At 46.3% G+C, this 24,787-nt stretch overlaps 1 protein-coding gene and 2 non-coding genes across 6 annotated transcripts; all 3 read right to left on the reverse strand.

Annotated features, from left to right (window-relative positions):
- Positions 1-1,592: 1,592 nt before the first annotated feature.
- On the reverse strand, positions 1,593-14,261 carry NCL (nucleolin). Of its 4 annotated transcripts, none has more exons than XM_054982747.1 (15): positions 14,153-14,261; positions 11,649-11,762; positions 10,794-11,058; positions 9,593-9,736; positions 7,895-8,065; positions 7,522-7,605; positions 6,509-6,638; positions 5,439-5,575; positions 5,013-5,136; positions 4,684-4,823; positions 4,200-4,326; positions 3,891-4,042; positions 3,549-3,675; positions 2,162-2,373; positions 1,593-2,055 (listed from the first exon to the last, which is right to left on the reverse strand). In XM_054982747.1, exons 1-15 carry the CDS (start codon positions 14,168-14,170, stop codon positions 1,973-1,975), a joined length of 2,028 nt encoding a protein of 675 aa, XP_054838722.1. In that variant the 5' UTR covers positions 14,171-14,261; the 3' UTR covers positions 1,593-1,972. The 4 variants fall into 4 exon arrangements, with proteins under 4 accessions (XP_054838722.1, XP_054838721.1, XP_054838719.1 ...); XM_054982746.1 differs by having other exon boundaries at positions 7,522-7,596; positions 10,803-11,058; positions 14,153-14,259; XM_054982744.1 differs by having other exon boundaries at positions 10,803-11,058; positions 14,153-14,259.
- Positions 7,705-7,785, reverse strand: LOC129332972 (small nucleolar RNA SNORD20). The gene has a single exon (XR_008597371.1). It is a non-coding gene; the product is annotated as a small nucleolar RNA SNORD20 (small nucleolar RNA).
- LOC129332971 (small nucleolar RNA SNORD82) lies at positions 8,930-8,999 on the reverse strand. Its single transcript, XR_008597370.1, has one exon. It is a non-coding gene; the product is annotated as a small nucleolar RNA SNORD82 (small nucleolar RNA).
- Positions 14,262-24,787: the final 10,526 nt, after the last annotated feature.

Here is a 24,787-nt window from a genome sequence, read left to right on the forward strand (position 1 = left end):
TCTGATGGATGCTTGAGAGCCGCCACTTAAAGTCCCTCTTGGTGGGAGTTGGTGAACACCCTTTGCGAGTTTCTCCTAATGGTTTATGCTTTGCTACCCTCACAGGAGAGGTCTTGCCCTATTCTGTGCAACAGTCCTTCAGTTATTTGAAGCGCACGATCATCACAGCAGACTTAAGCAAACACAGGACTTGCTTCTCCAAACAGCTGAGTGTTCGTCTTCCTTTCTCAAAAGTGCTGCTCCACGGTGTCGCCATTCCTCCATTTAAGAAGTTCCCAAGTCTGCTGTCACAACCTAAAATGGTCTTTACCTGGGTTGCAGACGACTCATGCTGCCACTTCAACTCCAAGCCCGAGATCCTTTTGTTAACACAAACAACGCTGGGGCAGAACATGGTATATGGTAGTGAAGCCAGATGCTAGAGGAAATTTTTCCTTAAAGCACTACCCGTTTTTGCACTGGTTTGTCTCTTTTCCCCTTTTACCAGAAAGCTGAATGTTTGGGATGCCGAATTCTCCACATCATTATGCGCTCTGCAACCATTCAAGATAAAAAAAACATAGATGGCACTTGGTGCGAGCTTTCAAGTTGCATAAAACGCTTCACAAGTCAGTGCTCGGAACTGTCGTCAATGGGGTGTGTGTGTGTTAAATATTCGATTTATATACTGCCCTTCAGGATGATTTAACACCCACTCAGAGCGCTTTACAAAGTATGTCATTATTATCCCAACACCCTGTGAGGTGGGTGAGGCTGAGAGAGCTCCAGAGAGCTGTGACTGAGCCAAGGTCACCCAGCTGGCTTCAAGTAGAGGAGTGGGGAATCAAACCCAGCTCTCTAGAGTCCCGCGCTCATAACCACTACACCAAACTGGCTCTTTTCTGACTCCTACTTTGTTCGTTAGTGTTGGCCATTGACAAACACTGCTGCACACTAGTTGCCTCTTGGAATCAGCATGTGGCTGTGCCAGAACTTGAAGTCAGCCATTTGCCCAATTCTTCCCTAAAACAGCATTACGAGGGCTCATGAAAAGATACACAGGTCGGCAGTCACCCGGCATTTATTTTCAGAGTCATATGAATAGTAGATCCTTCTTCCAAAATCCACCTAGGCAACCTTCTGGCCGCAGAAAGGCACAAACCTTTCTCCTCCCTCTGAAATAAGCTAGCTGGTCACGTACAGCTGTCGACATTGCATGAAAAGGAAACATGGAATTATATACCTTTTTAAAAATTAAAGAGTACCTAAGACTTTATTAAAAATTATTCAGCCTCTCATACAGCAAAACCATGACAAACACAGCTTCTTCTGTGCCATCTAACTCAATGAGCTCTGGCATAGGAGACCCACAGACAGAGTGAGGCATTTTCATTTTTATGATGCACCCAACCAACAACCTAAACGGAAACAGACTATGCAAGACAGTTAACTCTTCTGAAAAATTTCTAATATCGCAAGGGGGGGGAGGAGGATGCACAGTTAAGTAGCACTGCCAATTCTACGCTTTGTCCTTCTTCCCAGCCTCCCTCCTCCACCAGGGAAGACGACCTAACGTGCAGCTTGTTCGGGTATTCTGCAAGGACACACGCGAATCCATTTAGGCCCTTTAATCTGTCCACGACAGTGTGCCAAGACAAGTGATAAAACATTTTGCATTTTTACAGCAAGAAATAAACAAAAAGGAGGAACTACAGAAATGTATAAGGAAGTTATTTTTTTGTACATGGGGGTAAAACATTATAAATTCGGGACAATGCACGGACACAGGTCAACTCCCAACATCTCTTGTTGCTCTTTAAAAGTTCATTATGTGTGGCAAGGCAGTCAAAATGGCTGTTTCTTCATTGAAAGGAATTTTTCCCAAGTAACTCTTAAGGGACTGCGACGCATCTTGGAATGTCCTCAGAAGGCTCCGTCATTGTTTGGTGACAGAATTAAAAACCCCAGAGTCCTTTCAGATACAACAAGCCACTCAATCGTCAAATTTTATCTTTTTCCCTTGTGGTTTGTGATCTCCGCCACCACCTCTGCCTCCCCGGAAGCCGCCTCCTCTGCCTAAGAGAGAGATGAGAAAATTCAGATGCAAATCCACAGCTCAAGAGTGCTCCAGTTAAATGCCGAAAGAGCTTTCTCAGCAAGTGGGGCTTGCAACAGCAGTTACCTCCAAAGCCTCTGCCACCTCGTCCGCCGAATCCTCCTCTGCCGCCTCGTCCGCCTCGACCACCTCGGCCGAAGCCACCGCCCCCACGTTGATCACCCCCCTTGGGCTTGGCAAAGTCAAGTGTCACTTTGTTGCCATCTATCTCCCCATCTTCCATGGCTTCTTTTGCTGCTTTGGCATCTTCTGGGCAGCTGAAGTCCACAAAGCCGTACCTAGAAAAGGAAACGTTTCAAGGTGGCAAATACACTCCGCCCACGCAGTAGGCAAACATGTTCGGAAATGGCCCTTTGCTGCCATTCCACTTGAAAGCAACGCTTGAGGCAAGGAAGATGCTGTTGCCAAGAGATGCAGCTTCTACAGATGAGCTCTTAACCTTTACTTCAGATCTAAGGAGCCAGATTAGATATTTTAAGGAGATGGACGGGCCGCAAAAAGAAAACGGTGTATGACATGCCTCTAACCACAGCCAGCTCTCATCTCTTTGCTTGTCTGGCTTGGCTCTTGGTACAGGAAGCACACAAGACCTTCCTAGCCGGAAAAGATGCACCTCAAGCTCTGAAGTTGCTTATTCAAACATCAAGGCCTGCCTCTTGGATTTCTTAGCCCACCTTTCTGCCAAAAGACCTCCAGGCATCTGCAAAGCATTAGCATCACTCTCACTGAAGATCTGAGACATTCACAGAAAACGTAGCCTTCCTAATGCTTGCAGAAAGCCGGCATTTTAAGTCTTCTGCACACTGAGCTATGCGGACAACTTCTGAGAGCAGATTCTCCAGTTACAATGTTATCTGACCTGGTGCTCTGTACTCACACAGAGCCTCTAGAAACACAGCGAATCTTCAGTTAACCTCATGGAGGGGGAAGTCATAACACAGCTCCCCTCTGTAGTCATTCTGCACCTGAGCAAGTTAGGGTTTTAAAAAGGCAAGCACCGATCAGGGTTTTTCAGCAGGAAATCAGTCATTTCCCAGGCTAGTGTGTCCTCATTTTGTTCCCCTGGCCAAGCCCCCAGTATCTACGCCACTTTAGGAATGGCTGCTTGGAGGGAAGGCAAACCATGAGCTGCACTGGGGTGGGGACGGGCTACAGCCAACCTAGGCTTACTGCATGCTCTAGAACCTGCAGACAACTGGCAAAGCTGTGCCACGGGACGACTGTTGTGCGCACCTGAAGCACACAGAGGCGCTCAACAATCAGCACTGTGGTCTTGCTCTTCTTCTCGGGCGAATCCATTACCTGCCACTGGGTTCACAGCAGGAAGGAGCTCATTGAGAAGGGCAGAAAGTCCCATTTCTCACTTAAAAGTGCTTCGGCTATGCGGGCTTTCCAGCGCAGGCCAGCAGCCTTTCCCCATGCTCAACAAAGCACTCTTGGGCTCTGCGCATACCCTTTGGATGAACCCGTGTCTCTGTCTGTGACGATTCTTGCACCGACAGAACCATCAAATGACTCTCGCAGCGTTTCTTCTGTGGTGTCCTCGGACAGGCCTTTCACAAAGAGGGTCTTGCTTTGTTCTAAATAGAAGGGGAAACAGCCACAGATTAACTTCTAGAGTGTTGACTTTAAGGAGGGGGGGGGGCATCTCCCCGACCGCACACTTTACTGACATGCTTAGAACGGAGGCACCAGGAAAGTACAACCCCCCCCCCCACTATTTCATTCCAGAATTGTAATAAGAATTAAGAACTGGGCCGCCTTCCCCCAATTAGCTTGACTAGGGCTGGCTTACGGCCAAATCCTCCTCTACTGTTGAAGTTCCTGTTTTGGCCTCCAGGAGTGCTGTATTCCAATCTGATTGTCCGGCCTTCAATCTCTGTTTTGTTGCAGGAACTCATGGCTTCCTTCGCATCTTCGACTGTGGGGAACTCTACAAAAGCATACCTGGACCGAGAGAAGTTGGATTTTTTTAAAAAAGGGGGTGTATATATACTCTTGCACGAGGTGACAGCAGACAGTGATTTGCAGAGGGAAGTCCCATGACCCCACCTGCTCGCAGACTTTGCTCCCATGAAGCCGCCTCAAGCCTGTCCCTACGTACCCTTTAGGCCTCCCCTGGGGGTTCTGCGGGATCCTGATAGCCGACGCTTTCTCAAACACATCCTGGAGAGCTTCCTCTGTGGCGTCGTAGGCGAGGTTGTTCACAACAAGGGTTTTGGACTCCGCACCTGCGCAGAAGACACACCGGACTATTCCGCGTTCTAAGCAGACCTCCGAGGCGCCTCTCTTGGCACTGGAATCCTGACTCAATTTACCCTTCTGTGACTTGAGTTAAATGGTTTTTGTCGTAAAACGTGTTTTCACACACGTTTTTGTGGCTATTGGGGGGGGGGGTAGGATGCAGCCCCTCAGCTGTGTTTATAGAGGGAGGGAAGAAATATCCCAAGGAAGCCCATTTCCTTTCTTGCCAAGGCCACAGATGGAGGCACGCCCCCCCCCGCTAATATGGTAGGCTCCCAAAGACAACGGCGGCTCCTGTATGGTGCCTTTGGCAGCCCGTGACATCACTGCATTTATTGCGTTACCTGGCTGTGGCTTAACGCCCTGCTGGCTTTTCTCTCCTGTGTAGTCAAGGATGATGGAACGACCCTCAAGTTCCATTCCTTGTTTCTCCTCCATTGCTTTCTCCGCATCGGCTTCAGATTTAAATTCAATGTAGGCAATCCTAAAATTGGGAGAGGTTTTTGAGCCAACATTTCTCCTTAGGGAAATGGTTTCTAACAGTTGTATTAAATGCAGCCCCAACTGATATATTCTGGCAGTAAGCTGGTGGGGGGGGGGGGAGGGGGGGAGAGTAACACATGGTATACTTTCCCAGGAATTTAAACAGATGACAACAACCGCAACTCCATACCCTTTGCTGCTTCCATCCTTGAACACCAGCCTGATTTCCACGGCATCCGCAAACACTTCCTGCAGGTCCTCTTGGGTTATATTGTAAGCAAGGTTCTTCACAAACAGGGTTCTTGCATCTCTCTCTGAAAGGAAGACGAACAAGGAAACTTTAAACCGCTAGCACTGATTCCTACTCAGAGAGCTCTAGGGAAACCAGGGAAGACCCAACTGTACCAGAAGGGGAGCTCCGCTAGGGAAGTCTCTACCAAGGCCTGCCTTCAAACAAATTCAGATTGCACCCCGCCCCCCCTGGGGGGGGGGGTTAGAAATGCATCCGCAAGAATGCTGAGCTGGTGAAATAGCATGGCATGAATACAAAATGAAAGCAAGGCGGTCTAGCACCTCTTTAACCTCGGCAAGAGCCAGCCAAGGCAGCTGTGCTTACCTTTCTTGTTCTCTATTATGCTCTCTTTACTCTTTGCCTTCTCCAGTTTCATTTCCAAGCCCATGAACTTCTTCCCGTTGAGCTTTAGCGCTTTATCCAGCTCTGCTTCTGAAGAGAAGTCTACATAGCCAAACCTCCTGTGGCACAAAAGGGAGAACTATTAATATTCATCCCTAACTATAAATTTTCATTTGACTCTGGATACAACTGAAAGCAGCTAACTCCTTGCGCAAACAGGGCTCTCGCCTTCCGGAAATACAAAGAAAATCATGGTATTTTGTGGATGAGCTGCCGGTTTGCAGTGCTTCCAAAACTACAGCAAATTGAAGCAAGCGTAACAAAGTTTCCTTCTGCTACCAGAGCCTTCCTGTGTCAAAAACGCACCCGGCTTCTGGCACAGGCAAAGTGACTAAACAAGATCTCACCCCAAGCAAAACTCCCCGACTGCGTTACTTTAATGCAGAGGAGTTCGCCGTGTTAGTCTGCAGCATGAAATGCCTTCTTCCCAAGCTCTTGCTGTCATAACTCTCCACCCCCCCCGATCCTCAAGATGCAAACACTGCTGTAATCACCCTGCAGCCCAACGTTTTTGATCCTGCAGGCAACTTTACACAATTTTGAGCGCACCCACAAAATGGGTGCCGCAGGAGGTAGACCCAGCCACAAAATGGCTGCTGCCGCTTAACTCGGTCACACAGTGAAGATCCTTCTATAGTGGTGGCAGATACTACCAAAGCAATATTAAAGAATTCTGCACTGCCAAATCTCCCATGGAGAATCAGAAGCCCCTCCGGGCAAAAGCTTCCCCTGGTCCCATCAGCTTTCTAAAACACATCTGGTGGTCGCCAGGAAAGGGGTCATCAGCAGGTACCACGGCACCCACGGGCACCACGCTGGAGGCCCCTTTGTAAACCCTCCCGGGCCCGCTGCTTCCAGATGCAACAGGCACAGGTTGGCTGTTAAGAGCTGCACCCCCTGGAGACTTCCAAGCTGAACCAGTGAAGGATGTTTCATATAGCAAAGCTCTTACTTTTTGAAGTCAGTCATGGCTGAGCAAGTGCAGTTCTTACTTTGAGTTGCCTATTCTGACTTCTTGGACTTGCAGGTCCTTTTTGGCAAAGAAATCCCGGATGGCAGCCTTCAGTTCATCAAAGTCCTTGTTCGCGTTCAGATTACCCATGAAGAGGGAAAAGGAAGTTTCTAAAAAATTAATTGAAAACCCGTTATACTAGCGACTTTGAATAATGAGCAGAGTGGGCTACGTCAAACCACAGCGACTTTGAATATACCAGCTTCCAAAGAAAAGATCTTTGGCATTTAGTCACAGTAAGCTTGCAAGACCTGAGCAATGCTGTCAATTATGGAACAGTTTGGAGGTCACTAACTCACAGGGGTTGTCAAAAGTCGGAAGCGACTTGACAGCAGGTAACACACACATGCGCACGGACACAGCGCTCATACTGGCAGCTACACAATATTAAGACTGCTGCAGATACAAATGGAAGAAAACCCCAAAAACAGCAACAACTTTTTCAGCGTTTACGAGGTACTGAGATCTTTTTTCTCCTTTGGCAGCTGGATTTGAGTGGCAGGACACCCATAATGAGGCATGTATGGAAGATGAAGTTTGTATTTTGCCTGAATCCCAGGGAAGGAGGATGGAAGCACCTACCCAGAGGACGACATCAATGAGACCTAGGATACTCACTCCCAGCGACAGAGTTAAGCAAGACTGCCACTCACAGCAAGACTGTCCTAATTGCTGCACTAGAAGGGGGACTGGAACATGCGAAAGGGCTCACACAGGGACAGACACTAATCCCTCTCTCATTCCCCAACATGCCCAGCCACTGGATATCAGGCATGCTCCTTTTGACAGACATCCCCTAAGATTTGATTCCTGAACATGCCACACTGTCAGAATGGTGACACTGGCTTGTATATCTACAGCTGCTTACCCTTGGAAAGAATAATTATCCTTGGAAAGAATAATAGGATAGGGAGAGATGCGGGACGGACACCACAAATTCAAGAACAATTAGCCATTGTAAGGCGAACACTCAGGACGCTGCTGGCCACTCACCTTCTATTTTCTTTTTCTTGGCATCTGGAGTGCCTTTTTGTTTGGCCATTTCCTTCTTCCGCTTTCCAGATTTTTCTGCAGTTTCTATCCGGGGGTGGGGTGGGGGGTTGGAAACAAAAAAAGATAACACAGCTGTCAGAAAGATCTCAGAGGGGGAGACAGAGCACGTGTCACAAAAGACAGCTGGATCAGGACTTGACTATCTTTTGTGGAGTTCATATGTGAATTTTATCACATCACCTCAGCGAGGAATCATCATTTCCAGCATCGGGATCAAAAAGGAAAGGCAAGAGAAGCTCTTCAAGATACAGACAGACTAAAGGACTAGATCGATTCTTCACATAATAAAAGCAAACGGGCACATTCAACTCACCTTCTTCCTCTTCCTCCTCCTCCTCGTCATCATCATCTTCGTCGTCATCGTCATCTTCTTCATCTTCCTCATCCTCAGAATCTCCTGCGGCAGCCTTTACTGGGGCAAGCTTGGCTGGAACGGCTTTCTTCCCTTTGGCTGGGGTGGTGTCCATAAGCTCCTCTTCAGAGTCTGAAATAAGGCAGCCGATTTATTAACAGGTCACAAATGGAGCCACAGCACAAGCGCCACTGCAATTCTTCTTGCTCCTTTCAGAAGAGGAGCCGGTTAAGGAAATCGCGGTACTCTAAGGCAATGGCGGGCGTTGAATCACAGCTGAAGGCTTTGGGTTTATTCAAAGGAGCGTATGCCCCCTAGGTGTAGAAAAGCTGCCCCCTTCCGCTCATTCGACACCATCAGATTTCACGAAGAATGGAAGTAGTGGCAGTATTTTAAACTAGACAGTTTTGAATGTTGTATAAATAATCAACTGGACCCGTTAAATCCAAATATAAATATACAGCGCAATTCTTTTAGACACTAAATTGTGCAACCCAAAGATTTAGATAACACAGTTTCATTACGTACAAACATTTAAATGACCATTATAGTCGGCTAAGTACAAAGAACAGTCTTAGTCAATTGACTAAAGACTGTTCTTTGTACTTACCCGACTATGATGGCCATTTAAATTTCCTCAATAATGTTTGTACATAATGAAATGGTGTTATCTAAATCTCTGGGTTGCACTATTCCGTGTCTAAAAGAATTACACTTTATATTTATATTTGGATTTAACTGGTCCGATTGATTACTTATCCCTAGGTTTTGTTTACATATTTTGTACTGGTTCTGTGCACTCAGGGTTGCCCTCGGTTTGTCACTACTTAGTGTTGACTGTTGGGCAAGTCTGGCCCAGAGTTGCCTGGATTTTTTGGGACGTCTCAGCAGCACGGGTGACACACACACACACACACACACCCCGACCCCACATGCTGTCCCAGTTCAGCGAAGCCAGAGGATCAGAACTCTGCTCCACAACTATGCTTGGGCCCAACACATCAGTACGCAACTGAGACATCACAGCAAACATCAGTATTAAGTCCCAATGCTCATCATTTGTGCTGGCCATCAAGGAAACCCAAGGCGGCCAAGCTCTCTCTCTCTGATTTTTAATTAAGAATTTTATTATGGCAAAGAAATTAAAGTAAAAGAAGTGCATAATATAAAAGTTATACAGATTCTAACTCAGACAGTAAACTGAATGTTATACAATCTTATATAGCCAATAAACATATAAACAATACAGGTATCATAGCTTTGGGAGTAACAGTACGTTTAAATTTCCTTAAACCTAACTACATAACATTTCCCCTTCTCTCTCCTGCCTTCTTTTGAGAATTTGATCCTTCAATCTCGATACTATTTGGTGATAAGTCCACCAGGGAATGTTTTTGCCATGGGCCTGGATTTCTTGCCAAGCTCTTTCTCACAGCGCTCCTTGAACCTTCACTGGCCACGTGGGGCCCCCCACATCCTCCCCTCTCTGCTTACTGGCTATCTGAAGCAAGTGCAACGATCGCTGGCAAGGTCTAGCCATTTTCACGAAAGGCTCTTCTTTTCCAACCCGGTATTTCTCTTCAGCAACTTTACACACCAGGGTAGTCGGCTATCTAGCCAACATCCTGTACGCAAGACTTCTGAGAAAACACGACTCACCATCTTCTTCGTCATCCTCGTCGTCCTCTTCATCGTCTTCCTCATCTTCAGACTCCTGTTTAGCTGATGCAGCTACAGGTTTCTTGGCTGCAATCTGGGCTCCTAGCTTCTTTACTGGCACAGGAGGCTCTGTCTCGGACTCATCTGTAGCAAGCAATTTGATTGTTCGCTAGTACAGGATACAGAGAACCACTAGTGTGCCTGCAAGTAATATGCCCACTGAGCCCTCTCCTACAAGGCAGAGAACCGAAAACCATCTCTCGGATCCTCAGCTTTCAAGGCAGTTTACACACAGGAGTGTGTATAACCTGCCTTGAAAGCTGTGTGTGTGTAACAGTTTAAGAATAGTTGAGAAGCTGGAGCGAGTGCAAAATGCCACAGTCTAGCTTTGCACTGTCGCTGATCTTAAAATCCAAGTCGCTTCATGCAGCGGTCACATGCTTACTACATGGTGTCCCCGAAAGCTACCATTAAAATCATCTCTTTTAGAGAACAATGAAACCGTCCCTACAACTCCAAGCCAAACAGCCAAAGGCGCCAAAAGCGAACAGGAAATTGGAGTACCTTTTCCTAAAATGTGTTTTGGGCTTTCCCGTTAGAAAAAAAGTTGACTAATGGGAGGAAAGAATTCAAAGGTTTATAAAATCATGAAAATTCCACCCCCCCCTCCAAACACTAGAACTTGGAGATACCCCCAACTAAGTTGATATGCAGTGCCTTGTTGACACGTAAAAATAGGTTTTTAGATAACACATTTAACTTGTGGAACTAATTATCGCAAAATATAAAGAGGACCATAAGCAGAGGGGACTAATGGCTAAAATGGAAACATTTTGTTCAGAGGCGGTAAAGCTTGACTGGGCAATCCTAAGAAGAGTTTCTCCAATCTAAGCCCAAAGTAAAAAGTACTTTGGGGCGACGTGGCAACAATGAATGAAGGCTCTGGCCTTTGCGTTCCTGTCTGCAGGCGATTCGGCACATCTGGGAAAAGGTGCTGCACCAGGCAGACCAGTCATCGGAGGCCGCAAGGCTGCTGTTACAAACATTAAGTGCTCAGCACACACAGCAACTTCTGCACAAGAACTTCTGCTTCTAATCCCTTTCTTCTTTTGAATAAGCAGATAACTTCCCAACACTTTGCCCTGTCTTTCTATTTAAATCGAATAAACAAGGCAATAAACTCAGAAAGTAGTGTTTTCACCTGATTCACCTTCATCTTCACTATCTTCTTCGTCCTCCTCCTCCTCCTCATCTTCCTCCTCGTCACTCTCTTCTTTCTTTGCATTCTTCCCGTTTTTTGCTCCTTTGGTAGGGACTGGAGTCTTCTTTGCTGGAGGAGTAGCAACCTTCTTTGCCGGGGTTGCGACTGCTTTCTTGGCCGGGGTTGCGACTGCCTTCTTGGCCGGGGTAGCTGCTTTTTTGTTAGCAGCTTTTGCTGGAGTGACTGCTTTCTTCTGAGCGAGCATCTGAGGCAAGGCAAGGAGCAGAGTGCACCATCAGCAGTGCTACCCAGAGGTACTAAGACACAGGCAGAAAGACATAACCCACCAAGAACCAGGAATATCAAGCTTATCCTACAGCATACCTGCCAAACTTGGGACTTTCCTTACAAGGCACTGTTCGACAAAAGATTATGTGAAAAAGAACGGGGAAAGTTGTCTAGGCTGCAATACATATTGTTATAAGAGACGTCCAAATTAGATTCAATATATATTACCATGTGGCAGGACTGCTGCAAGGAACGATAGCTGGGTGGGTGCCATTTGAAATGAGGCCGGTTTTCATGATGTGGTTTTGCACGTGGCCTGTGCACTTTGTCTATCACATCTACCTGTGGTTTTTTTGGAGGGGTAGGTGGGCTCTGCAAGGACAGCTGAAAATACCTTAGCAAAACGGGAAGATGTTGTATAGCGACAGCTTTCCACCACAGAAACGCTGACATACCTAACCGTTTCTATGAAAATCACTCTGCCCCACTCTGGGGGGCAGAGGCAAATAAATTCGATACAGAAAAATGTACAGAGGTGTCTTGAGTGCCCACGTGATAAATTCTCACCTCTTCCTCACTGCTCACTTCCTCGTCCTCTGAAGAATCCTCTTCTTCACTATCATCGACTTCTTTCGGTGGAGGGGGAGCCATTTTTTTCGGTTTAGGTTGGTTTTTAACGTTCTGAAAGAAATAGTACAAGCGAAGATTAAGCTTTTACTACAGCCCAAATAATTAAAAAACAGCAATTTAAAATGGACTAATGAACTGATTTGATATGTGCAGAAAGCAGGCAATATGTTGGGAATTTGAGCACTGAAGCTTTTGAGAATTTCTTACACGCCTTTAAGTCATAGCAGCATAGAAAACATTTGCTACTGAGATATTTTATCTCAGAGGCCCAGGGTACAACTCTAACACTTTGTGAAGTCGCTTAGGCTTGGAGTGTGACTGGCCCAGAGTCACCCACTGAGCTTCCATTACAGAGTGGGGATTTAAACCTGGGTCTCCTAGACCCTAGTCCTTTACACCATACCAGCTCTTTGGTTTAAGTCCAGCTTTTCTCTTGGGAGATTTTGGAGGTGGAGCCTGGAGAGGACGAGGTTAGAAAAGGGGCAGGACCTCAGCAGGATATAATGCCATAGACCCCACCCTCCAAAGCAGCAATTTTCTCCAGGGGAACTAATCTCTGTAGCTTAGAGATCATGTGTAATTTGATGAGATCTCCAGCCACCACCTGGAGGTTGGCAGCGCTAGATCGAATGCCACCCTGCCCATGGCTGAAACAAAACTCAAGTTCAGAGAATGACATACATTTTCTAGGAATAAAATCAAGCATACGCTGTCTGTGCCTTCCTCGATGCAATGTTTGGAAAGCAAACACTGCTAATTTAAACAGGTTCCAATAAAGCACGCCATATCAAGCTTTTACTTTTCATTTTTCCTGGAACAAAAACCAACTGCAGATTTAACAGATGGCAAAAAAAAGAGAAGAGAATCTCAACTAATATTAGCCCTTTACAACAGTGGTGGTGGAAGAAAGTGGTGTCAAGTCATAGCTGGCTTATGCTGGGAGTTTCAGGGCAAGAGACTAACAAAGGGTGGTTGGCCATTGCCTGCCTCTGCAACCCTGGAGGTCTCCCATCCAATGAGTAACCCAGGCTGGCTTTGCTTAGCTTCTGAGATCTCACAAAATTGGGCTAGCCAGGTCAAGGACCCATCCCCTTCTTACCGGCAGCACTAAGGAGTCTGAATGTGGCCCAAGGGCTTTTGGTTGCTGACCACTGTGGTTTTGGCAGCTCTTGTAAGGGGAAAAAAGGTGTGCAGCTTGCATGTTGACAGTTCACTTTATAATGTAAGCTCAACCCATTAAGATCTCAGTACTTTCCCAGAGTACAGCTTACTGACAGCATGCAATGTACCACATGTACCCACCAGCTCTTTTAGACGTCCCTCACATCGTGCCAGTTTCAGGTGGTTAGATGTAACGCCTGCATAAGCGCAAGATCTGGGTCCAACAACACCTTAAAAGACCAACTAGATCTCCAAGCTATGAGCTTTGGAGAGCCACGGTTATAGAACGCGAGCAGGATTTGCAGACCCAGGTGCGAGCCACCACTGAAGAGAAGCACGCCAGGCGCCTGGGGACCAGTCTGCCTAACCCGCCTCGCTGTGCGAACGAAAAGGGGGCGGTAGTGGAGTGTATCGTGGCTCTCCCGAGTTCCTCGGGCTGCGAACAGGAAATTAAACGCCACGAACCAACCCAGCAAGCGCTCCCCCGGGCAACTGAACAGGACTCGCCCCCTCGGGGCAGGCATGGGCGTGCACAGCACGTGGAGAAGGGCGCGGGCCGCAGGAGGCCTCTGCCCACGTGGGACCTCCAGCGGGCCTCCCTCGCCAGCAGAGGCGCCGCTCCCGTCAGGGATCCCCGGGCCTCGCTCCTGTGAGCAGCACCGCGTGGCGCTGCAAAGGGCGAGAGAAGCGGCCGCGGGGGCAATTTCCTCCCCTTCCACGTGCCGCCCCGACTCCAGGGCCGCATCACGTGGCGGCAAGAGGAGGAGGGAGAAAAAGCGCGCGCGCGCGCACGCACAAAAGGAAAGGGGGCAGGCGCGCGCCTCTCCTCCCCTCGCGCCAGCAGGCCGCTTACTCGCGCGCGCGACGTCGAGCGAGGGGCGCCTAGAAACTCCGGCCGCGCACGCGCTCTCTCCTCCTCGGCTTTGAAAGGGGGAGAGCGCGGCGCGCGGGAGGAGGGGGAGCCTGAAAACCGCCGAACGTTCTATGGCGACGCGCTCGCCTCACAAGCCAATAAGGGAGCGGTGAAAAAAAGGGGGGATTAAGAATGGTGGGGGGTGGGCTTGAAACGGCAATTCCCTCCCTTTTTTTCTCTCTCGCTTCCCTCATAGAATAATGCGCGGGAGGGCCCTTGAAACTGCACTGCACGCGCCAGGCCGAGGCCCTCCCCACTTCGCCGCCTCAGCAGCTTTTCGAAGCCCCTTCAGGGATTTTTAAAAAAAAGGCCCTTTCCCCGCCGGCGCCCGCTCCCCTTCTCCCTCCGTTAGGCCGCGCGGGCTCACCTTGGCGAGCTTCACCATAATGGCGGCCGAGTTGTCCGGATGTCGAGCGAGCCGAGAGCACCACCGCACGACGCTAGCGCCACACTCGAGTCTCGGCCTGAGTCGGAAAGAGTGAGGTCGAGGCTGGCGACGCTCCGCCTCCCGGCCACCCCCCGCAAGCTGCCGCCTCAGCCAATCAAAGGTCGTACAGCCTCCCTCGGCCCGCCTCCTCGCTGAGATGGACGGCCACTCAGTGGGCTTTCCCTTCCCCCGAAGCAGGCGGAGTTTAACAATGGCGGCGGCTCCCGTCTCGCCCAGTTAGAAAGCGCGTCCCGGTGAGAGGCGGGGTGAAAGAGGCGGCAACCAATGGGGAGGCGGAATTGGGCAGTGCGCGCCCCGCGATTGGTCCGTTCCGATTGGCGGAAGTGGCTAGGAGGAAGTAGAGCACGTGTATGAGTGCTGGGGTTTCAGCCGCGTGGTGGTGCGCGTTTGTTGGCTTGGGGCGTTTTGGCTGTGTTGGGAGTGAAGGGCGGGAGGAAGCGGCTTCTCTACCTCGGCAGGGATAGGCATTGAGGAGGGTGCGCAGGAATGGGCCACATCGTGCTTCGCAGTCACGTCTCCCTTACTCCGGAGTAAACTGCAGTTTGGGGCTGGGGGATCACTCCCAGGGGAGGGTCCACAGAATTCCAATCTGAATGTGATGCTCGTGCTGACAGTCTGCAGGGAGGAGATAATGACTGGGTTAAGTAACCATTATGTGTAAGTGTGGAAACCTGGGCTGGGAAGGCTGAAAATGTTGTTAGCCGCCCTGAGCCCGTCTGTGGGCAGGGCGGGGTATAAATCAAATAAATAAATAGGTACAATCCTCTCCTGAGCCTGATGAGCCCTAAAAGAGACGTCTCATTAGGTTGCCAACATCCAGGTGGGGGCCCGGAATTAGAACCGATCTCCTGACTACAGAGCACAGTTTCCCTTGAGCACTCAATGACAATTTCCACCATGTATTGAGGATTCTTAGCCGTGCACACATGTCTGTTGGGTTGTAGATAGAGTGTTTTAAATTGGAGGACTTCCTACTGTCTAGTGTGGAGACAACGAAGCTGTCAGGTCTTTCTTAATGAATCTTTTCAAGTTGAATCGGGGCCAGACCAGACAAGTGTTGGAAGGTCTCAAAAGAGTCCAGTAGTACCTTTAAGACTAACCAACTTTACAGTAGCATAAGCTTTGGAGAATCACAGTTTTCTTCGTCAGATGCGGGAAAAGAATCTGACGAAGAGAGCTGTGGTTCTCAAAAGCTTATGCTACAGTAAAGTTGGTTAGTCTTAAAGGGGTTACTGGACTCTCTTCGATTTTGCTACTACAGACTAACATGGCTAACTCCTCTGTATCTATGACGTTGGAAGGTCTGTGTCTGAAGTTTTAAATTCAAATTTCAATCTTTTGTCTGATGGCTGTGTTTATAACATGGTTGGATATTTCATGCACATGTATGATTTGGCTCTTATGAATCAAGCTTGAGAATAGGCAGAATTGACATCTTTCCGTGGCTGGTTCCATTTCTTAGATTGCTGAGGGAAATTGGACTTACCTTGTGACAGTTTCCTAGCTCCTGTGTAGCTAGCTTTCAAACAATGCTTGAGGGAGATCAAGTGGAAATCCCCTGTTTGCCTTTTGGAAATCCCACACAGTTCAATTGAGCATGCTGTAAAATGTAATAGCCCTTTAACATATTGTGTTAATACTTGTGCTTTTCCCCCCCAGCTTTGGTTTCAGCAATCCTCTCTCATTGCTTACTGTGACATCCCGTTGATGGTATTGACCTGCTCTGTGTAATCCGTGTTAAGTTTCAGCGAGAAAGGTGGACTATAAGTAACGTAAATAAAATTTTTAAAACTCGTTATCTTTGCCTGGACGCAGTCCGTTTATATATACCAGAAGGGGAAATTCTTCAAGAAGATGTCACATCCACTGCACAGTCTATATCACTTCAGATCTTAGAGAATTAGCTGTGTTTATTGGTCACCGTAAGTTGGCTATGACTTGGTGGCATTTTCTAACAACGAGTTAAAATTAAAGCAAGAGTTTTCGGCTAAACATTAGGAAGAACTTCCTGACAGAGTGGCTCCCCAGTGGATCAGGCTTCCTTGGGAGGTGGTGGACTCTCCTTCCTTGGAGGTATTTAAGAAGAGGCTAGATGGCCACCTGACAGCAATGATAATTCTGTGACTGAAAGGATGAACCCGTGCTAGGCTCTTTGGGCCCTTTCTTATATGCTCAGGGTAATGCCGATCGCCACTGTGGAGTCAGGAAGGAATTTTGCTCCAGGTCAAATTGGCTGGGTATCTTGGAGGTTTTTTGCCTTCCTCTGGGCATAGAGCAGGGGTCACTGGTGGAGGTGGGGGGGGAGATAGCTGTGAATTTCCTACATTGTGCTGGGGAATGGACTAGATGTCCCTAGGGATACTTTTCGGCTTGATGTTTCTATGTTTCAAAGTGCAAGAAAGAAAGACGCATAGCGTAGAAAGGCACAGTTGATGGCTGTTCCACAACTTTATGAATTCACCCAACTAAACTTCTGCTCGTAAGGCAAAGAAGATGCTGTGACTCCTTAGAAGAATATCTGCTTTACATACGGAAGGTTCCAGCTTTAATCCTGGCCTTTTCAGTTTGGAAAAGATCAGGTAGGTGGTATGAAAGACCACTGCCTAAGAATTAGATACACTTCAGTTTCTAGAAAAGTAGCTGTGTTTATGGGTTAAATCAGCTATGATGTGATGGCATTTTCTACCACCACCAGCTTTCATGGACTGGGGTTCCACATCATAAAATGCATGAAGTGCTATCTTAATTGGTGGATAGATAAACCCACGGGTACAGAAGGAAGGGGGGGAGAAACCTTAAAAAGCTGCACCAAACGACTCAGAAACGTAAGATGCAGCCATAGGGGCTGGGCAAAGCCCAAATGAGCACAAACCGATAACAGCATGGAACAGTCACAAGAGCAAGAGACAAATGTTATTGGAATAGTTGTGTCTTACGTACATTTCAGTTTTGCAAAACCCACAGGCCTGTACCTCTGACATTCCGATCCATCAATGTCTAGAGGCCATGAACAGCTAAAAGTGGAATCAATAAGATCAAGATGGGTAGCCATATTTGTAGCAGCAGAAAAGAGCAATAGCACCTATAAGACTAACAAAATTTGTGGTAGGGTATGAGCTTACGTGGGTCACGCTCAGCTGTAACTCACGGAAGCTCATGCCCTACCACAAATTTTGTTAGTCTTATAGGTGCTACTGGACTCTTGCTCTTTTCTACTCAATAAATAAGGATCCACAAAATGGATAATCAACTCTGCCTCCCTCCCACACCTCATTTCCCTCCCCCTCCCTCCAGAGTTGTTACTAGAATTGAAAGGAACATTGCAGGTGCAAACCAGATGTCTCTCCTTTTTGTCTACTAGTAGCCTGAAGTACAATTTCTTTGGGAGGAATGGGATAGATGGAAGGAAAAAATTACTTCCTCCTGTACCTGCACCACAACCATAATACAAAATAGCCTCACCCCCCCAGCTTAAATTACACATTGGGAGGTTAGATCACTCGCTGCTCCCCAAACTATCGCGTTATAATTGTTTTTGTAATAAGTACAAATGTGTGTGTGTAATTTTGCAGTGGCGGTTCATTCACTGTCATCCTGTCTTTTTAAAAAACCCAATACCTGGCTCTCCATTTCAGAATTAAAATGGAATACTCTACCTGCTTTGCCCTTCCATCCCTAAACCATTTCTTGTAAAGTGTATATGACATTGCCTGCCGTTAGCCAAGCACCTTCCCAATGTTTCTGTGGGAATCGCTATTCAAGGTGGACCTGCTGCCTGAGAAGACTCATGCAGGGACACAACGGGCACTGAGGATGGGTAATTCGTGCCTTTGTATTGGGGATTGTAATGAATTGTGGGCATGGTTGCCATAGGTTTGTTATGATGTTTTGCTGACTTTCCTGGCCCCCATGCCATTTCCTTCATGGAATAACCTTAGATGCTGGAGCATATCTCTCTCTCTGATATTTGAGCCACAACTAAGCAGCCATGTGTTTAAAAGAAAGTTTATTTCTCTCTTCCTTCCAGTGCTATCTTGGCTAAGAATGTATTCCTGACAAGTCCCAGGAATATGAGCCCAGTCAGAGCTCAAAGTTAGGCACGGCATCACTTGCCAGCTTCCCTCCCAAGGAGTTTAGGTGTCCTTCCCCCCACCCCAACTTCCTTTGGACTTGTTAGCCCTGATCAAGACAAGTAACCTTGTAAGTCTGTTCGTAGGAGTAGAAAAGAGCAAGAGTCCAGTAGCACCTCTAAGACTTAACAAAATTTGTGGTTGGGTATGAGCTTTCGTGAGTCACGGCTTCTTCAGATACAGCTAGAATGTGAGTCTATCTGTCCTTATATCTTGGAGAGTGATTTCAGATGCCGAATGATAATAGCTGTTGAATGACAATGGCAAGCATGATTGGATAGGGTGGGGTATGGCAGAAGGGTAGCGAGTGTGGCGAAATCAGCATTGATAATGAGACAGAAAGCCTAGGTCTTTATTCAGTCCTGGTTGATGCAGTGTCTTGAGCTTTCTCAGTTGCAATTCAGGAGTTGCAATTCTCAGGAAAGTTCATCCCCTACCACAAATTTTGTTAGTCTTATAGGTGCCACTGGACTCTTGCTCTTTTCTGCTGGTAGCCCTGAGTTAAGTTTACTTTTGGCCAGACTTCAGAGCTTTTGTTTTATTGAAAGCACAATTTAAATTCCAGAACTACGGCTGTACTGTCTCACCTCTTTCAGTGCAAGCCACGCTGCAATAACTTTTGTGCAAATCCCAATCTTTTGACCCTAATCTGATTGAGCAACACAATAACAAATGGTGCAGTGAGGAAAAATAGTTTTATTCTGTTATCCACCCTTATGCATTTCACTTATGCTTCTTCAGGGGGATCTCTAAACATAGAAATAAAAACAAGGAGAAATATTTTTTCATTACAAATGATTAAAAGACACAGTAAAAGATAGTACACACTGAGCATATGAAAAGTGCAAGGATGTATACAGAGCCACAAATCCATGGAAATGTTACAGATGTTATGCAGGTGCAATACATGTCTGGAAACAGATCTTAGAACAAAGTTTGTTTACAGCACTGCTAAGCTTTCACAGGTAAGAAAGATATAATTCCCTCAGCTGCAAAATTTCAAGGAGAGAAGTGTGCTTGTCTGGCTTGACTTATCTCATATGAGAGATAAGAATTCAAGGCTCTTGTTTAACCCAAGAAGGATCAGTTTGAAGAGCTCCTCGGGCCACTTTCCTCAATAGAACTTTATCCTTAGGGCGTTCAGATTTAAAGATAGCCCCAAATGTAAATTATGTTGGACCTTGATTATGCTCTAGGAAACGTTGAACCAAAGGTTTTTAAAGATGGATGTTGCTTTTGAGTTCTGTGGTATGTATTCAGAGTTTGACAATGTACAATTTCTCACAAGGACATTTAATAATAGGCACTAGCCCAGAAGAGGTACAAAGGGTGAAATTTTGGGGAGTGTGTCGTTTCTTGCCTTGTGAGTTTGCAGAAAGAACAGCTTCCACAAGGAAAAGGTCCTAAAAGTGGGTTGGATCCCAACAACATCTGTGTTGAATTTACAGGTTGGTGTGCATTGCTATGCACCGATTGGTCTTTCAGATTAAATGTTCTTTTGAATGAAATGATGGATTTCATGTCATGCAAAGGAATGTCACACAGTATATTCCAATTTCTGTATATGCTCTTCTTGAGGCTAGCAGGATTTAAGTCCAGCGGCACCTTAGAGACCACAAGATTTTCAGGGTGTAAGCTTTTGAGAGTCAGAGCTCCCTTCTTCAGACAAGAGATACAAGAAGGGAGGTCTGACTTGAAAGCTTACACCTTGAAAATCTTGTTGGTCTCTAAGGTGCCACTGTACTAAATCCTGCTGTTCTACTGCAGACCAATATAGCTACCCATCTAACTATCCATGGCCCCAGAAGTAGCTAACCTGTACATGGGTCATTTTTAAGAGCAAATCCTGCTGTTCTACTGCAGACTAACACAACTACCAACCTAAAACTATCCTCCTTGAGGCTGACACATTCAAGGTTAGGCTACATCGGAGTATTCTAAGGTCATTTTTTCCCTTACTTTGTAACAACTCCTGTTACAAGCAGTGGCCTTGGAATAAACAGGTTGCAACACCTGATGTGGGTAAACTCTGCTTGCCAAATTCTGTTCTAGAATAGTAGCCTCCCTGTGGAAATCTTGTAAATTGCTACAGTTTCTCTTAATCCTCAAAAATGGACTGTATGGCAAATTCTTCAAATGAGAAATGAGTTTTTAATTGATAGATCTTTTAAAAGTATTTAGTATTTCTTATATAGACTCACAACAACCTCTTTATCTTTCTTGCTAACTGTGACGTTCAAGAAATTAATTTGCATGCAATTAAAATCTGATTTTTCATAACTGGGCCAATGTCCAGGATAAGGACATCAGATTTGAATTGCATGCAAATGATAGAAAACTTAAATGTTCTTCAAAATGACCCATATACAGGTTTGCTAATTCTGATGCCACAGTTAGTTAGGTGAATAGCCGTGTTGGTCTGCAGTAGAACAGTGGGATAGAGACAAGAAGGTGTCAGAAGATGGGAGCTCTGACTCTCGAAAATCTTGATGGTCTCTAAGGTGCCACCAGACTAAATCCTGCCAAAGCGATATCTTTATTTTATTTTATTCGGCTTCTATTCCGCCCTCCCTGCAAGCAAGCTCAGGGCAGATCACACCATTTACAACACAATACATAATTAAATGTGGTTCCATAAAAACACATAAAAGCATTATAAAATCCTACCAAAGCTATATCTTTATTTTATTCAGCTTCCATTCTGCCCTCCCCGCAAGCAAGCTCAGTGCACATCACACCATTTAAAACACAATATATAATTAAATACGGTTCCATAAAAGCATTATAAAATCAGTTTGATACAAAAATTAACTTGCCATTGAATTTATCATGGAATGCAAAAAATAAAAGGCAAGGGGATTCTCTAGATCCCCCCAAATAAGGAACCTCAAAACTCGAGTGGTAGAAGTGGATTACTGACTGTATCTGGTCTCTTCAGATGGTTAAGAGATGTAGGTGGAAGAAGATGAGAGGTGGTTGGGTGGGTGCAGATCCATTTTTCGCCCAGGACGGACCTCTTAAGCTAATTCCCTCTCCCCAGTCCGAACACCCTTACACCTCAGAATTCATATCAAACTTTACAACAATCAAGTCTGCACTCTGTATATGCTGGGAGAGTGCTGTGTGCCTTTTACAGGTACATGAGGAAAAAGCAGGATAGGTATTCCTCCCAACATAAAAGTCATCTAGCTCAACAGATATACAGATAACCCAGCCAAGAAAGACCAAAGGACAGAAAAGTCACATGCAAATCACAGAGCTTGGGAAGCCAAAAGAGACAGAACAAATCTTATTTTTCAGATTATAAACTCCCTGATTTCTTTGTCATCTTGCCTTCTTACTGGAGCTGTCTTACACCTGAGCATCACAGTGACAGCTGTGATCATGTGTTGCTGAACCGAGAGGAGAAATCCCACGTGATGAAACTAAAAGAATGGATAATTTCTGAACTTCTACAACAAACAGCCTGTCGTTATTCTAAGCATCTTTAGGGCATGAACGCTCTTAGGGTTCAACAACTGCAGTATTACTGCTTTTTCTGGGATCCTTGCTCAATTTTACTGCGCATATAGACTGTGTACTCTTTTTTTAGTTATTAAACTTTATATTTTGAATGCTGGTAGTCTGCACTCACATCCAGTCATGCTTATCAAGGAGAAATAAGGAGAGAAGGAAGCAGTCAATCTCTTCATCCCTTGAGCTAGTTCCCACAGTAGCTAGTGCGAGCGAAATGGCAGATGCGGAAAAGAGTGGAGCCTTTAAGTGGTAACATAGTAAAGAGGGAAGATCAGCAAGTTTGGGGTCCGGTAGCATCTTAAAGCCCGACTAGATTTTCAGGGTATGAACTTTTGAGAGTCAAAGCTCTCTTTGTCTTGTAGTACGCAACTGGTACTTCGAATGTCCCTCTAGCCAATCATAATAAGAGACAGACACGGAGTCCTGCAGATGAAGCAATCTATAACCGTTTATTAAACGATGGAGGAACGGTGGTTACACAAAGAGTCAAAGGTCCCCTCGTGCCCAACGCTCATCAAAGCTACAACAGCAGCACAAAGCAATTAATACCTTCTGGTTAATTATAATACTTGTTATTCTGTTGGCTCAGAAAACACAGTGGCCCCCATTGGCTCAAGTGGGCAACCACCTTTCATGATACAAATGTCTAAGGGTATTCTGAGGCGCCCCGATGTCGCTTCTTGCAGCCTTGTAGTTCTCTGGGTTCCGTGGGAGAGAAGCGCTCTCCCCTCCCCTGGAATGTGCTTATAATTACATTCAGTCCCCCTTCTCTGCTTTGTGGTTTCCTCTCTCAGCCTTGAGAGATGTTGTTGATCTAGGTAGCTTTCATTGCAACATTTTGCATGGACAGTTTCACAAAGGGGTTTCTGTGTCAAGTAAGAAACAGGTGTCAGGAAACAAACAGGTGCTTATTAAACTTATTAAGCGCAATCCAGGGCTCATTTCGAGGGGGAATGCACAGGGGGAACGCACCTCTCCAAAGAGGTCACATGTCAGGTGGCCCCACCCACCTGACTCTCGGCCATTTTGGGCCCATTTCAGCCGGGATTGGGGCCAAAATGGCCTGGATCGGGTCTCTGACAGGTGGTAGATCACTCTCCTGCTCATCAGCAGCCTGATCCTGACCATTTTGGGCCCCCTTCCAGCCATTTTCAGCCCCTTTTCAGCCATTTTCAGCCCCTTTTTGCCATTTTGGGCCCAATTTCGGCCCTGAATGGCCAGGATTGGGTCCCAAACAGCCAGAATAGGTGATGTCAGGGGGCGTGACATATGCAAATCAGTGATGCTAATGACACACTTCTGGTGATGGCAAGAGGCATGGCATATGCGAATGAGTTATGCTAATGAGTTCCTCCAGCTCTTTTTCTATGAAATGACCCCTGGCGCAATCTACCTGGTGGCAAGCTTCACAGTGCGTTTGATCTTACATCTCACAGTGATTTACATGTGTACCATACATTCTGCTTTGGTCTTTTGTTTCAAGTTTCTTGCAAGTTGCATTACGAATACTACATTGGCTCCTGAGAATAGTAAAGGTGCATAACAGTGATAGAAGGCATGTAAGGTACATAAAATCTCTTTCATTAAATCCATTTCCCAGAGTCTGATATCTGATGAAGGGAGCTGTGAGTTTTGAAAGTTCACACCCTGGAAATCTAGTTGGTCTTTAAGGAGCTACTGGACTCGAATCTTGCTCTCGAATCTTGCTCTTCTACTACAGACCAATGCAGCTATCTGCTTGTAACTATTTTTTAAGACTAGTTGGTAGCAGTGGGAATATTCAGAGAGAAGTTACACAGGAGTAAGGAAAAGAGGGGCCTTGCAAGGTGAAAAATTGGGACAAATACATCATTTCCAAGCTCCCACAGGCTGGTGAGACCATTTCCCCACATGCTCTGCTAAGGGTGTTACCGAACGGTTGTCCTTACATCCAGTGCAGAGTTGGGGCAGAATGACTCACTTCCATCAGAGAGGAAGGAAGGAGGAAGAAAAGGACAGATTATGTTTTGAGTATAAATATGGCATCATGCAAAGCTGCAGTGGGCTGCTGGTGGCTTCTCTGGACCTTTAATTAAACCTATTTCTTACAGCACGTTGGTGTGCCCAGACACAGTCTGCAATTGTGCATATCAACTAAGTTTTAAAAGAACTTTTTGGCTGTTCTCCTCCGTCTTTCCCTAAGGGATCGGGAAAAGCTCGTGTGGCTGTTCTAGAAGTGCTACAAAGATGCATGCGGACTCTCTGTGACATCTCGGGTATCTTTAATGTTGCATGTAAATCTCACTTCAGCAGTTTATGTAACCAGTTGCTTTCAGAGACAAATTGCCAGACTCGGACCCTTGGCTGGCTGAGCCAATGTTCTGCATTTCATTTTTGCAGATGTGCCGTCTTTGTGTGGTGGAAATAGTTCCACCAGGTGGCAAAAGAGAGCTATTTTGTGTTCTTTAGATAAGGGTTTAGTCGAAGGAGATGGTCTAATTAGCGTATGCAGTACTTTGGCACATTTCAAAAATGATTTTTTAATGAACAGCACAAGCCCTTTGCCTTGAGGAGCTTAGAATCTCTCTTTGGGTCTGTCACAGGTGGCACAAGATGGTTTGTGCTCAGGGAAGAATGTGGTTAAGAAAACTTAATGTTCAGGGGATCAGTACAAGAGCTGCTGTCTACTTCAGTATCTGGACAGTCACAGAGAGGGAATGATGTTTGGAATGGAAAGGAAAGGAGAGCCAGTTTGGTGTAGAGGTTAAGAGTGGCAGGACTCTAATCTGGAGAGCCAGGTTTGATTCCCCATTCCTCCTCATGAAGCCAGCTGGGTGACCTTGGGTCACTCACAGCTCTTTCAGAGCTCTCTCAGCCCCACCCACCTCACAGGGTGATTGGCGTGATGATAATAATAACACACTTTGTA

The sequence above is a fragment of the Eublepharis macularius genome, chromosome 6 (genome assembly GCF_028583425.1).
Source record: "Eublepharis macularius isolate TG4126 chromosome 6, MPM_Emac_v1.0, whole genome shotgun sequence".
NCBI lineage: Eukaryota > Metazoa > Chordata > Lepidosauria > Squamata > Eublepharidae > Eublepharis > Eublepharis macularius.